The 14,854-nt window shown below is 45.6% G+C and overlaps 1 protein-coding gene across 2 annotated transcripts in view; it reads right to left on the bottom strand.

Moving 5' to 3' along the window:
- LOC139928251 (glutamate receptor ionotropic, kainate 2-like) overlaps window positions 1–9,554 on the bottom strand; it is a 55,502-nt gene extending 45,948 nt beyond the window's left edge. The window contains exon 1 of one of the 2 annotated variants that reach the window (XM_071920730.2): window positions 9,265–9,554. In XM_071920730.2, the coding sequence (XP_071776831.1) occupies window positions 9,265–9,388 (124 nt within the window). In that variant the 5' untranslated portion in view covers window positions 9,389–9,554. The remainder of the gene's footprint in view (window positions 1–9,264) is intronic. The other variant, XM_071920722.2, reaches the window with a different exon arrangement.
- Window positions 9,555–14,854: the final 5,300 nt, after the last annotated feature.

Here is a 14,854-nt window from a genome sequence, read left to right as displayed (position 1 = left end):
TGCTAATCTCAGCTTTTAATATGCAAACAGTTAATTGGAAGTACAAAGTAAATGATATAGATCTTGGCAATAAGGTGCAGTGACACTTAATGCAAAAAACGATTAGACAATTAGAGTTTCTCCCTAGAAGAATAATTCCTAGTGGTTTACAATACACTGTGTGTACAAAGTAGATTTACCAGATGAATCCACATAAAATCTATGATCTCTTACTGATTTCACAAATTGAAGCCATTCCAGTCATAAACGGAGATGCAGAGGATGGAGAGGAAACAGGTTAAAGAAGGATTTTTCAGCCTTGAGACAATTGAGGCTTGTGCAAAAGCAGGCGCAACTAAATATTAGGAATAGATTCCATATATTTTGTTAGACACGGTGCAAAGCAAACCAGGGTGGTAATACCTACAGCGCTCTAGTCTGGGAATGGGAAAGTTCAATCAAAACCTGAGACAGAAAAGGTGTTCTTTGATTTGAAACGGCAGACTCAGAAAGTACAATGGGAAATGAAGGTTTGGCATGGGCATGTCAAATGAGGATTCACGCCTGTGTCTGCAAGGACACGGAGACCAGGGGGATGATGAGAGAGAGAGAGCAAAGTGGAGGGGGAGACGAGCCGAGAGCCGAGGGGAGACAAAGACGGCACGGCGGAGAGGAAGGACGAGGGAGGACAAAAGAGAAATGGGGGGGGGGAAACAAAGAAGGAGAGAGAAAAGAGGGAGAAAGAACATCGACAGAAACACCCCATTTTCAGGATTCTGGATATTGATTTGATGCTGAAGGCCCGCCTCACCTCACCATCACGCCTGCCGCCTCCTTACAGGCCGTCAGATGTGTTTAGAAAACAACAGATGATGGCCTTGTTCGTCTTAAGTCACAGTAAACTGTAGAAAAGGCGCAGATGGCAGACGGGTGTACAGTCAGACAACCAAAAAAGAGGAGAGGACGGAGTCGGGGTGGGGAGGGGAGGGGTGGGACGGAAAAAAACGGAGAGACGGAGAAGGAGAAATGGAGAATAAAAGAGGTCACTGGAGGCAGATAAAGGACACTCAATTAAACGACTGAATGGATGGCCCATTAGACCTGAACGGACACCTGCATCCTCCCCTCTCTCTCCCTCAGCTCCGGGGAAGGAAAATGTCAGCTTCTGGTTTGGGTTCATCAGTCTCCCATCAGCCACTGCTGTACACAAGCAACCTGATAATCGTAGCTACAGGTTAGAGTCAATAAGGTACACTTGGCTGCGAGAATGTGTCAATTCTGTTTCTCGTTCCACGAATGCACACACACACACACACACACACACACACACACAAGATCACACAGGAGAGAGAGAGAGAGAGAGACATGAAAGAGATCTGCACACCGACTTCAGAAAGGCAAATAACCAAACAGAGGCTTGTGGTGGTGCAAATACAAAAAAATATTTACTGAATAATGCGGTTCCTCCAAAATGCATGGACAATCACGCAGCATTTCTCAAAAGACGTGAAAAGAGACTTGTAAAATTGGCGCAAAGATCAAGAACCCTGTTGAATCTGCAGTCTAGTCTTCTTTTCAGCTTCTCTCACATTCATTCACGGCCCGCTGGGTAAGAAATTCAGCGTCTTTTGTCGCGTCTAAAAAGCAACGGCTGAGTGTGGGTACGTGGCTATTGGATTCATTATCGCTCCTCAAAATCTAAAAACACATCGGGCAGACGGCTCAAGATGGGAAATCAATCCAAGTCTGTCCCAGTCTGTCATAATGTTGTGTGTGTGTGTGTGTGTGGCTGGGTGAATAGGGGTGGGCGGATGGGTCACATCAAACCAATGGAGCTAGCATGTCATTTCCAGTGTGGGCGACTCACATTGTGCAGCCAACTTTCTGGCTGTCTGGTCTATTACATTAGCCAAAGCACACACAATCACACCAGCTTCTCCCTTCTCTCCTCTCCTCTCCTCTCCTCTCCTCTCCTCTCATAAAATAAAATTCAACATTGTTGCAGGGGGAGATGTTTTGAATATAGCCCCGGTGGATGGCGGACAATAGAGTGTCATGCTGACTCTAAGAGGGATGATTTTAAGTAATCCTTCCTCAATACTTCCACCCACAGAACACATTCCCCCGTGTCCTTGGTTCACACAGAGAAACATTCAGACATCCATCTATAGATGTCAATGGGAGCCCATATAGTCTGCTTTCTGTCTTTCAGTCAGTAACTCCTCTTCCTCCTCTCCCTCTTCCTCCCCTATTCAGCTGGCTGGAGATAAAGGCGAATCACCACATCCTGACCCGATCGGTGCCTCGCATCGGAGCCAACACAGCCGGAGGGCTTTCTGCAATCGATCGGCTCCTGAGTCCCATGTAGTTTTGACGTCAATGCGTTCATTTGCAGTGTGTGTGCATTCGAACGTGTTTACTTGGCCTGTGTGCTTGGAATTCACAGGCGGCTGATCTGGTTTGCGGGACAGATTTACACACTGTGTTACAATATATTTGCCCCCAGAACCAAAGGGATGACATTATAAATGCATAATTAAAACGGAGCCATAGCAACAAACAAATCCGACAAAAGACCACAAATGATCCTCCTACATGTATTAATAATAGAGCAGACAGTAAACATTCGCTCTGACCCTCAATTAGCACTATCATCAGCTCCCATGATAAGCCATTGACAAGCCATGTTTGTTTCCCTATCCAAAGCTATCACATCCCATTTTCTAATTAGCACAACTGAGCTCCTGTGAAGTTAAAGGTCTCACACATTACTCCCACATAATGATGTACAGCATGGCATAATATTGGAGCAAATGAGACATCTATTTATTACGCTGCTTAAAACACAGACAGTACCGAACATACAGGTAGATCTCGGGGGCTAGATCAGACTATCAAGTAGTAAGTGCGTGAATATGATGTTCATATTGTATGAGCCGATCCAGCTGGGTTGAGAACGAGTCCGTCTGCTTTGACAGATCCATGGTAAAGAAGGGAAAAAAACAACAAGAGGCACCAAGAGTGTGTACTGTCGTCCCTGCAGCTCGCGGCTGTTTGAAGTCATCATTAATTCACACCGACATGCTTTATTAATGCGATCCCACACACATCATACTCATAGTACACATTTGCTCTATTTTTTTAGTTTGTTTTCTTGTTTGTATTCTCACAGATGGTGACCTGTGATAGATACACAGGGGCCATCCGGGTATTTGGCACATGTAACTCGCTATGCCGCCATGCTCTTTTTTATTATTATTATTCCTGTTAGCATTAGAAAGATATTGATTTTATTGATTCCTACCATCTTAGAGTGTGTTGACAGTGGAGGCAGCCAAATAACGAGCCAAATGTGTAATCTACATGGATGACTTCCTTATAAAAAATACATGTTTGGATTCCCTGAGGTTTTAAAAATATGTGGTTTGGATGGGAATCTACAAGCTGGGAAAAAAGTGTGTACCAGGTGTTCCTGTAAAAGCTGCCTCTTCATGCATATCCATAGTTCTGGGGCAAATTTTGCATTTCAACTCACTAATACTGTGTGGCCTCAGCTCCTGGCTTCCCACTATACTGCCGGACCATACTCTGCTGTCCTGTCTGCCATCACAAAACAGTAATAAGAGACTTAAAGAGGCTGGACCACAACTGAGAGTGGACTGAGAGTGAACTGCTCTGAGGCAAGCTAATCTATCTTTACTCTATCTACTGGCCTCAACACTCACAGTTTTTCCTCTCACTTATTTACAGACTCCTCTCTCTCTCGTTCTCTCCCTCCCTCTCTCTCTCTCTGTTTTTCTTACACCTCTCAACAGCTTCGAAATTTCCCCCACCTCCCTCGGCAGGATTGTGAGAAGGACGGCTCCACATGTGTTAAAAGCAGCAGAAAATGACTCCTTGCTCGCATTTTTTCGTCTCTGACCTTCAGTCAACTCTCTGAGCATGGCGACCGGGCGGCAAGGCGAGGCGAGGCAAGCTTGCGGGCCTCTTTTGAAGGAACAGTTTCACAGAGCAATCGCAAATATAACCCCCTCACCCTGCCGATACCCTGGGAAATGCCTGATTGACAGTGACAAAGAGCGATGGGCTGTGAATAATGAAAGCCCGACCCAGAAATCATGTTTTGGACAAGGCGGGGGAAGAACAGTGGCAAACAGCAGCTCTTCAGGATTTGCTCTGATGTGCGACAACGGCTTATGGACAGTTGTGTTGGAACTGGTTAGGGATGCATATATATTATGGGATGCCACCAAGCAAAGAAGGACATGGTCAATCATCTAAAGCCCAATGCAATGCAAATAATCCCTCTGCGATGTAGCTAATAAACCTCGAAAACAGACTAAATGCTAAGCGCAGAAAGATGACTTCTTATCTCCTAATTTCACACCTCACAGACATTTCCCATTTCAAAATGGCAAGGAAAGTGTAGCCGTGAATTAATCACCATCGAACGAGCCTTTTGTAACTGAGGCATGGCAGCAAGACCTTCAAAGACTCAGGTCCGTAAACATGTTTTAGAAATCCATCTAGATAGTTCCCTGCTTCAAGCCCATGTGTGGTGCTGCATGCTAATGTAAGACAGATCTCCTCTTTGTTCTTGAAACTCACGGTGGGTATTTTTAAACCATGGAAATCATTTGCAAGCGGAGGGGAGATAGTTTCGTATTTCTATAAGCTATGGCGGGTGCCGAGTGACACATGAATATTTTAAGCAGCTTTGTGCCTATTTAAATGTGTTTGCTGTGAACGCACTGGCAGCAGGCCAGGGCACACGGTGTTATCCATAATTCCTGCAATCCAAAACTAAACTCCAGTGCGCTGATAATTCCGACTGGCGGAAAGCAAAAGCAAATAAAGTCAATTAACTACAAACTCCCCTTGAATTCGTTCCCACTACCCTTTGCGTGTACTCGTCAGCCTTGTAATTGCACCGCCGGAACAGAGTCGAGGGGATGAAAACAGTGTTAAATGTTAGAGAAACAATAAAGGACCTTTATCCTGGCACCGCATTGTGGAAATAGTTAGATAAACTTAGCTTCCACCGGAGGGGATTGTGTCTTTTTGCCAGAGGACTGAGAAATGACTTGATTTCCTCTTCCAAAATGAAAAGCGTTGTTGTGCTTTAAGTCATAAGTATTCCCAGGCACAGCTGTACAGCAGAAAAATATAAACATACGAAGGAAATAAACAAACAAAATGAGCATCTCTGAGTCAACAATGCTTTGAGCAGCAGTTGACAGCCCAGGGACACGCTGCATGTGGCTGCCAATGCTGTTTGAAGATGGTGTTGATAATGCTATCAGTCCCAGGCTCCGCAGTGCAGACCCCCTGTGGTCATCAGAATTAAAACATTACCTCACTATCGTCGTGGAGTTGTTGTTGGGTTTCTCCCTCGGGGAATTTATAAACAAGAAACTTGTCTGTATGGGAAACTCAATCAAGTGTGATAGAATGGCAGATGTGATGACTCATTCTGTGTAGTGGCTAAACATTTGCTATGGGGACGGCTGAATTAGATCATACACATATGTCAGTGTGTAGAGTCTGTGGAAGTATGTGAATGCTATTTCTGTGGAATAAAAGAAAATTAGGTCCCTTAATGTTTCTATTTAGCTGTCATATAGACTGTAAAGCAACCTCAAATTCCAACATGCCAACAATGACATCAGGGAGACAACTGCACTTCCCCAATAGCAGCACCCTATACTGAAACATCATACTGAAGGTCAGATGTTCCTGCAATCTCTCCTGACAGACGTCCATGTCAGCCTATGAGCACCTATGGGTGGTAGGCAAAACTTTTTAATATTGCACTGTAGTTTAACAAACTGTAGTTTAGCTTGCAAATCCAATTCCAAGCTCTTTTCCCTGCCACACAGCGAGGCTGGTGGAATTCATTTCAGTTCAGGTTGCTTTGACATTTTGCATATTTTAGTTTAACCTGCACAGTGTGGAAAGAGAGCAAGTTGAAGGGAACAAAGTGAGTCGAGGGGTGTGGATTTGGCAAAGTCCGAGTGAAAAAAATCAATTTTGCTCTGTGTCCCCAAGACCTCTAGCAGTATCAGCAGCCAGAAAGTTTCATTAAGTGTGACAAGTGTGAACTGGATGTAAAAAAAAAAAAAAAAGAATCCAAAAAGAAAAAAGGAATTATGCCACAAATGTAGCCGTTGAATACGCTTCTAAAGTGTGTTGTTTACACCTTTGAATGCCTACAGTGGGTCCATTTCATTACCCAAGTAAATCAATCACAGGCAGGATCTATAAATTAGCCACAACGCAAATACAATTCTGAAATGAGCTTAGCATATTCGCCTGCAGCCGCTGGCCGGGACGCTTTTTCTCCCTGACACTTGTCGCTCCGCATGGCGAGAGCAGTGCTGGGAATACAAAGGGCTGAATATGCGTCAGTGTTACAGTGTGTAAAGGTCTCGGCCTGACAGGAGAACAGCGGTTGTACAAGACGAGTCCGCGGTCTGGGGAGAGCGGAGCTTGGGGTGGGAAGGGAACAGGGCGTCCCAGGGGAGCTGACCTCTTCATTTAGCCGGCCTCCTGCAGGAGCAGCTGGGATCATCTGCTGAGCCAGCACATCCTGCAGGACAGGAAACGCACTGGAGTCGGAGCAATGGCTCAAATTTCTCTCTGGGCTTTTTTAGGTACATCTGCCCATTTTGTATTTCTCTTCTGTCTCTCTCTGGTGGTGCACACACTGCACACTCACACACAAAACACACACACACACACACACACACACATCCTCACAGGCAATTTTCCTCTCTGAAATCATTACCCATACACAGAGTATCTTCAGAAAGAAAGGCCTATCTATCTCTCTCTTTTGAAAAAAAAACCCAGTTCCTTTGTGAGCAAACACGGACAGATAAGCATACCCTCTATTTTATAAAGAGTGAATTACACCAAATGGAGTCATATGTAATGTATTCTTACAACAGAAAGATGTGAAGTGGATGCTACTTCACCAGCAGGGATAAAATATGCTGCAAAAAAAACCCTCAGACACTATAAATTGTGAGCTTTAGAGGACACAGAATATCCCAGTCCTTAAAACAAACTCGAGGATGTATTTGTCATGGTCCATTTTGTTTTTTTGCACACAAGAGATTATTAGAAATAGCAACAGGCGCAAGGCCGCACTGCCAAGAAGCCGGGTCGCTGTCCGTGGTCCTGAACAAGCACTTGCGCTCCAGCCGTCACTGGCAAACAACGGAGAAATCAAGCATGTGGTTTTAGCCCAGAGCCAAAGATCTCACTGCCATGAGTCACCTCCTATCTCGCATTGGTGAGAGATAGGAGGCGTCTCTGGTGTGCTACTGATGCCAGATGCGTTGCAGATCCAGCGGCTCTGCATGGGCGACATATTGGTTCTAGGCTATATGTGGCACTAGAGGCTTAAAGTGAGTCCGAATTAGATCTTGTAGTTTTTGTCATTATAATGGAGAGCAATAATCAAGGGATAATTGCCAGAATTTGGAAGCCATACCTAAAACAAAACACATCAGAGGAGAATGCAGGACCAGTTCCTATATGTAAAGATAGTTCACATCCACCAAATAATATCACCTTGTCATTCACTGCTCCACTTTGTCTCGCGTGAATTTAGTCATTACGAGCGGGTTTGGAAGTTTTGGTGTTAATTTATATCAGACGCAGGGACTTTGCCTTGCCGTAGGGATTACTGAATTGACGCCGCGGCGTCTCTGTCAGACAACGTGCGAGACGGGAAATCGGTGATCGCGGGCGAGGACGGTGGGAGGATGCAGCAGGAAGACAAGCACATCCCGTTGCCATAGCGGCGGCGCGTGCGGACGCGGCCTGACTCTCAAACAGGACCCACGGGGGGATTGGGGGGATTGTAAGGATGTGTTGTCAACATTTGATGACATCCGCTGTCAGGTGGGGCTCCCCTGTCACTCCGCGGGGCTCTGTCTGCACACATGCGACGGAGAAAAAAGTGGCAAAGCACAGCTAGGCTAACATCCTGAGACGGATCTAATTAAGCGATAGGCGAAGCCACGAGAGGCCGCGCGCTTTACGCTGATTTTAGAACAGAGCAGAGGCGTTGGTGGGCACGACGTAAAGTTTTTAGGCTATAAAACCGAAACAACGCAGCACAGTAGGAAAACATGTTCATGAAATATATTTTGTAGGCTAATATTATAGCCTATGTCTCTTGAAGAGTAGCTAAACAACGTGGTTGCTGAGCGACGCATTAAGTACCGGTATGAGAGGTGATTTACGCGTAGTGCATATTTAAAATAACAGTTATGCGGTTACAGGTGTGTGTTTATCGGGTATGTTACAGCGGCAACGAACGTGACTCAGCCAATCAGAACGGAGGACCGCGACTATCAATGTTATAAATTGAGATAACGGTATCAAATCAGTTGAAACCAAGGGAAATCCCGATCGATAGCGGTTCAGTGGGATGAAAGCTGAAAAGTACTGTCAGGCGTATCGATTGGCCCGGGCTGTGACTGATCCGAGTGATTGATCCGCACTCCGGGGGTAATGTTTACATGTAAACATTTACTGCAGAGGACATGTTGGGGTGTCAGCAGTTTAAAAAGCCATGGAGATATCAAGTGTCCGCGCCGGAGAGGGAAACCGAGCATTAACACTGGCAGTTATGTTCCTCTTCCTGATGAATACCTGCGAGCCAAAGATAAGGCAGATACCCGGCTACCTCTGTGCAGCTTAATTATGAGGCGTTTGGTGTTTGAGAAGGACAAAGATGCGTGGATCAAAGGGAAAAGATTTGTCAAAATTGTCTATGCATTCCCAACTTGCAGAAGCCCGTTATTCTTTAGTTTCATCTGCTGCCTTTAGTGGTGAGCTGTTGCACGGGACTATTTCTTGGTACATGGGCTATATAGCTACAGCTGATTTCCATTCAAAGTTATCACTGTTTTCAAGCTTCGTGGAAACCAATGATTCTTGATGAATGGCATGATGCACATGATAAAAAATCCTTATCCTCCTCAGAATAATGTGACGAGACATAAATAGAATAAAGCTACACATAGCCTATAGACCATTCCTCAGATAATCATCAGATGGTTTCAGTGGTCAGAGTGCAGGATAAATTGTTTTCCAACTCTCTACTCTTCGACACTAAACAGGACGAAGAGTGGGACGAAAAGGTCTCAACACATCAGCTACTGCAGCCTATGAATGTCATTTCAATGTGGACAATCACCGGGCAGTTTGTGTGAATAGACACCGTAGGACTAGACTGTATCGTACTATAAACAACAAGTAGCATCTTACCAAATCTTAAAACGTGCGGCATCCCGCGAGAGTATCCAAGAAACAGCAGCAGAAGCGGGATCAGCCTGAGGTTGAACCTGAAAACGAGACTGCTTATCATCAGCTGGTGGGAGGTAATCTTCATGTTGTTTGTAAAAAATGCACAGTGGTTTAATCCCCCCGGTGCGCGGGTTCGATTCCCCCGTAATTCGTCTACGGTCGTTGGGCAAGGCAGGGTGACGGCGGCCCTGGATGCGCAAGATCACGGCATGGTCACTTGCGCTTTCCCTAAATCCATTAGCAGTCCCGGCATGATTCCTTCCCCTTCCCCTTCTCCTTCTCCTCCTTCACTGCGCCAAGAAACAACAATCCTCCGGGTCGAGGGACGGCGGGACGTCCATGTCGAGGGGTACAGATCCAGTGGGGAGGGGGGAGCCCATGCATGGGCTATAGGTGAGGTGTTGGAGAGGGTTGGAGAGGGGCTGGAGAGCGCCGAGCAGAGGATACAGCAGCGATATGCAGCCCCCTATGAGGCGCTCTGGGTTGCCTGCGCTCCCATTATACTGCACTGCTGCACAGGCTCTGACGTCGAGCCAAGGTTAGTGTTGTGAACGCGCACCAGAGAGAGAGAGGGAGAGGAGGAGGGAGGAGGGAGGGGGGGGCGAGAGAGAGAGAGAGAGAGAGAGAGAGAGAGAGAGAGAGATAAACTTAATCTCGACCTTTCTTAAGGGTTTAGTTTCTCCGTTTCTCCAATTTATCATATAACTTGGCGTTAAGTTCGCCCGCGTTTTAAGACGCGCAGGTAAATATCCATTAAGTGCAGCGTTGCAATGCATCCTGATGCTGTAACTTGAGGGTGAAATCTTACCTGGAGTCCTTCCAAATGACCACAAGATCCGGGTCCATTCATAAATGTCGTCGAAACTTATTAATAGGCTACTGCATACAGTTTGAATGGGATCACGCTGAAGAATTAGTTGCCCCTAGAACTGTAGGGCCAAAAGGAAGCTACTTTATCAGCGTCCCATTGATTATGTTTGATTTTTTTTGTTAATTTGTGATCCATCAGATGTTATTACCGACACTGAAGTGGCATAATAGGCAAATCGCTATCTCTAATTTATGTTTTATCTTAATTCATTATGTGTATTAGCTCCTTTCGGCAGCGCGGGGTTTTCAGCACCATGGACAGAGACACAGGAAACTAGCAGTTTGCTGTGCTGCTGTATCTTTATTGAGATTATACCAATTACTACATAGTAGGTATGTGTTACCAGAAATGCTTCATTTTCACACAGAGGGGATTTTTGAAGCTTATTGGCATCTTGTATGAGGTCCATGAAGAAATAATTCAGTCAGCACTCAGTGTACTCTTGGCCAACTGCGGTACACAGAGCGGTGTTATTATCTTATGGCTGCGGGATATCGCTGCACTGATTCTTCTCCCATAGAGCCAAGTAGGCTCTGCAGGCCTACTTTTGTGTTTTTGCCATTCACAACTTCCCTGTCTCAAATCTCCTTTACAGGATTTCCAAGCGACAACCTTTTCAACAATTTCCACCTTCATTCCAGAAATGTGGGAGGAGTGGGATGAAAGGAATTGAAATTGGCAGAACAGCAAATCCGTAATATCGACAGAAGCCGCTGAAAGGCACGAATATTTAACCTATGCAAATAACTCCACTTTAGACTTGAAAGCCTTCCAGCAACAGACTATTCTCGAGTGTGAACCATCCTCCGACGCGAAAGTGTGTGTGACTTTCACACACGGAGACCCCAATGCTGGATAGATTTCACGGGGAAAGATATGCAATATCTCTCGAGGTTGTAAGCGCGCCTATCGCGTTTCTAGCGAGTTCAAACGAGGCTCCTTCCTATAGGATGCACGGAGAGGACCGGGATCTGCGGCTGCTGCGTGGGCCAACATGCTATTGATTTAACACTACATGCACCTTATCAGCGTCCACCCCCACTGCAGCTCTACACGGGCCAATGCATCAGCTGCTGCTATAGGTGCAGCGGTGGGCCCCTGCTACGAGAGGGCGGAGGGCCCGTTTAATCTCAGTGGAGATGTGAAAGAGCTCTTTGATCGCCACCAGCAGCATCCAAACCCTGGATGAACAAGGTCATTGTATGGCTCAAGTGTGAATGGCCGGCCTGTGTGTGTGTGTGTGTGTGTGTGTGTGTGTGTGTGTGTGTGTGTGGTGCAGAACTGTCCCTAAAGAAAAATCACTATAATATCCCTATAATATTCCTATATGGGCTTATAGTGTTTTGTGGTACTTAAATATTTATGAAGTTTTTTCTTCATCTCCTCTGGTACCATTATAATATTCCTGTAGGTTTCTTGTTATATTTGTATTGAATCCTCCTATTAAGCTACAGGATTGCCACAGTTGTTTAAGGGGTGCGGGTAAGTAAAAGAGTAAATCTACATACACCTACCCTCGCTTTCTGGAGTGCTACTTCGTCGTTTATATTATACCGGATCTGTCAAATCCCTTTCACAAATGAAAGCAAAGTCACTTAATAGTGAAGAGGCTCGCCTGCATCGAGCTAAAGGAAACAAGAAGTAATTACATGGGATCAAGTAGGTGGTGTGAACATTGACTCTCAACGCGCGTCGGGTTGCGTGGGTCTTGCACACCAGCACTCTGCAGTGTGAGAATATCAAAGAGAATGGCACTCATCATGCTACCATCTGGGCCATTAGCATAATTATGGAGAAATTCAGGGTTTCCGTATAAGTCAGCAGAGCCTCGCGCACAGCATGAAAGGAATGCTTATTGAGCCCGGGGAGGAGACGTCGACTGACAGGCGCGGGGCTATTCTTCTGCTGTCACAGCGCCCTCTGGCCCCGAAATGCGGTACTGCACCCTGTGCTAGTATAATAAGCCGGGGGTTTAGTAGTGGAGTGTGAACCCACCTGCTGCCTTTTTACTGGCGGAATCATTTTTAGACTGATACAAGTCATTATGAGCAAAATTCCTATTAATCATCAAAATAGTATCAAACTGATACACGAGGAGAGGGTAGGAATAAAAAGCATGAATGTATGTTTTTCTGAAAGTATGATTGATTTTTTTTTATGTTGGTGGTTGTTTGCCTTGATTATCATTGTTTACCCACCTTTTAGTTTTCCACTACATCACTGGTTACAAGCATCCTAGACATCCTAGATGAGATGAGTGTCTGTGCCCAACCAGCCTTCGCACTGGATTGACTAGAGAGGAAAGATTAGGGGTTGATGGGAGTGAGGAAATTGTGTTTTTGTGATGTTAAACATGACATCCTGTTCCTTTAGCTCGTTGCATCTAATAGGAAAATACCCCTGTGCCATTCTGGGAGATGTCGCTTCGCCCCCCCCCCCCCCCCCCCCCCCCCCCCATCCATGATCAAAACTGTGTCGTTTTTTTGAAGAGGAGCGCAAATTAGACGAGTTTATACACACCCACTTGCTTGTAACCCGGGGAGGCTTCCATACGAGCTGGCTGGTGTATTTATTCAGACGCCATTCATGCACTGGGTAATGCAAAGGGGACTTTATGCAAAGGCAGAGATAACCACTGCTAAAAGCCCTCTGTCATTCTCTCCCTCTCTTTCTCTCTCTCTCTCTCGCTGGCAGGCTGGTGGAAAGATAGCATTGGCAGAGGCAAGGAAACCATGGAAACGAGAAGCTGATGCACTTTGAATGGTAAGACCCTGAAAGAGAAGACGCTCATTCAGTTCAGTCACCCCGTACTAAAGGCCCGTCTCTGCTGCATTATTCTGTTTGGTACAGTTTATTTTCAATGCTGATGGCTCCGGCGTGTTCAGAGAGAGCTACACAACGGTCTCACTTCATCCGCCCATTATGTCATGATGACTACAGCTGAGGATGTCTTAACACTGTGGCAAGTTGGATAAGGGCTGCGACAGGTTGAGCAGCTTTAAGCATAGGACAGCATCTCACACACACACACACACAGAAAAATAAAGGTGCTGAAAATGATTCTTCGGAGCGATGCCATAGACGAACCATTTCTGCACTGCTTTGCTTAGATTCCTGCATTGTGCTTTTGTTTATCTGTATCTGTTTATCTTGTGTAGCCTCATTTGCACTTGCACAATATGTACTATGTAGGCGTTTGGTTATTTTCCACATTTATCACCCACCATCCACTAACTAAGAATTATGGTTCTTTGGGATATTAAAAGATTCTTGAAAGGTTCTTTGTGGAATCAGAAATGGGTCTTCTGTGGCCTCACCATTTTGGGTTCCAGTTCGTACCTTTATTTTTCTGTGCACACACACACACACACACACAGTACACAGGCCCTTTCCCAGCAACAGCATCGCACCTCTCGTCTCTTGCGAACGAGCCCCACCACGCCCCACTTCAGCCGGCGATGATTGCCGTATTTGAACGGCTCGTATTCACAATTCCCACTTGTGGCTTGGCTACAGCGACGCCTTTGAACATAACAGCATGCCGATGTCAGCACCGGCCCGTACGTCTTGAGCAGCGCTGTCAATGAGATCCCCGGGACCTCAGTGGGAATACGTTCTTCAGAGACGACAATTAGTCAGCTGAGACAGTAATTAGGACCTCTCTGCACACTGTCACTTCCAGTTAGCGCTGACGGATGCCCACCAAATCCCCCCCAGCACTTGCAGCCAGGCGGACTTAGTTCTGCAGCTGCACGCACACATTGTAAATGTGACAGCCATCTGAAACTTCTGCAGCGGGGGTTTATCTCCTATGGCATGGAATGTTGCTATAATTTTCCCATCAGGACTTGTTTTGTGTCTGTGGTAGGCCGACTCATAGTGAGTTTAGAAGCAGAGTGGAAGCTTTTATCTACATCAATATAATATACTTATAATGTTCCTTTAGGGACTTACGTTTTGCAGTGTTACGCTTCAAAACAGTATCAGAAAAAGGTTCTGAAGGCCTTTATGAATGCACAAAATGCTCCAAATCAGCAGCATTAACACAACCTTTTATCTCTTTTTTTTTTTTTAACAAACTAGGGTGTTCATTGAGTCAATACAGTTCCACATAGAATCAGTACCCAAACCAAATAACCCTTGAAGAACCCGTCTTTTTCAGGGTGCAGAGTATCCTTCTAAAATGTATTTTAGGATTACTATAATTCTTTTTGTTGTGTGGGTTCTTTGTACCTTTGTTGATTTTCTGGGGGGAGAAAAAGTTGTTTTCTGCACTTTGTGCTTTCAGATCTTAAGGCAAATCATACATCCGCACACACACGCACACATGCACACGCACACACACACACACACACACACACACGCACACACACACACAGTGGAGAGCCAGGCTGATTGGACAGCAGACGGCTGGAGTTGTTATTACAGAGCATCCAGCAGGGTCTGGTTTGCGGGATAAGGACGTCCTCACAGTGCATTTCTCAGTGTGAACGATGAGGAAACAGCCCCCTGTGTGTGTGTGTGTGTGTGTGTGTGCGTGTGTGCGTGTGTGAGAGAGAGAGAGAGACAGAGAGAGAGAGAGAGAGATAGAGAGGACATATGCATCCGTCTACATACACATTTTAGACCTCAAATAGAAATCTTGGCAATGCTTGCAAAAAATGAGTCTTCCCACTGGAC

Source organism: Centroberyx gerrardi, chromosome 18, assembly GCF_048128805.1.
Source record: "Centroberyx gerrardi isolate f3 chromosome 18, fCenGer3.hap1.cur.20231027, whole genome shotgun sequence".
Taxonomy (NCBI): Eukaryota; Metazoa; Chordata; class Actinopteri; order Beryciformes; family Berycidae; genus Centroberyx; species Centroberyx gerrardi.
Note: the sequence above shows the minus strand (reverse complement) of the source record. Positions and strands in the feature narration are given on the sequence as shown.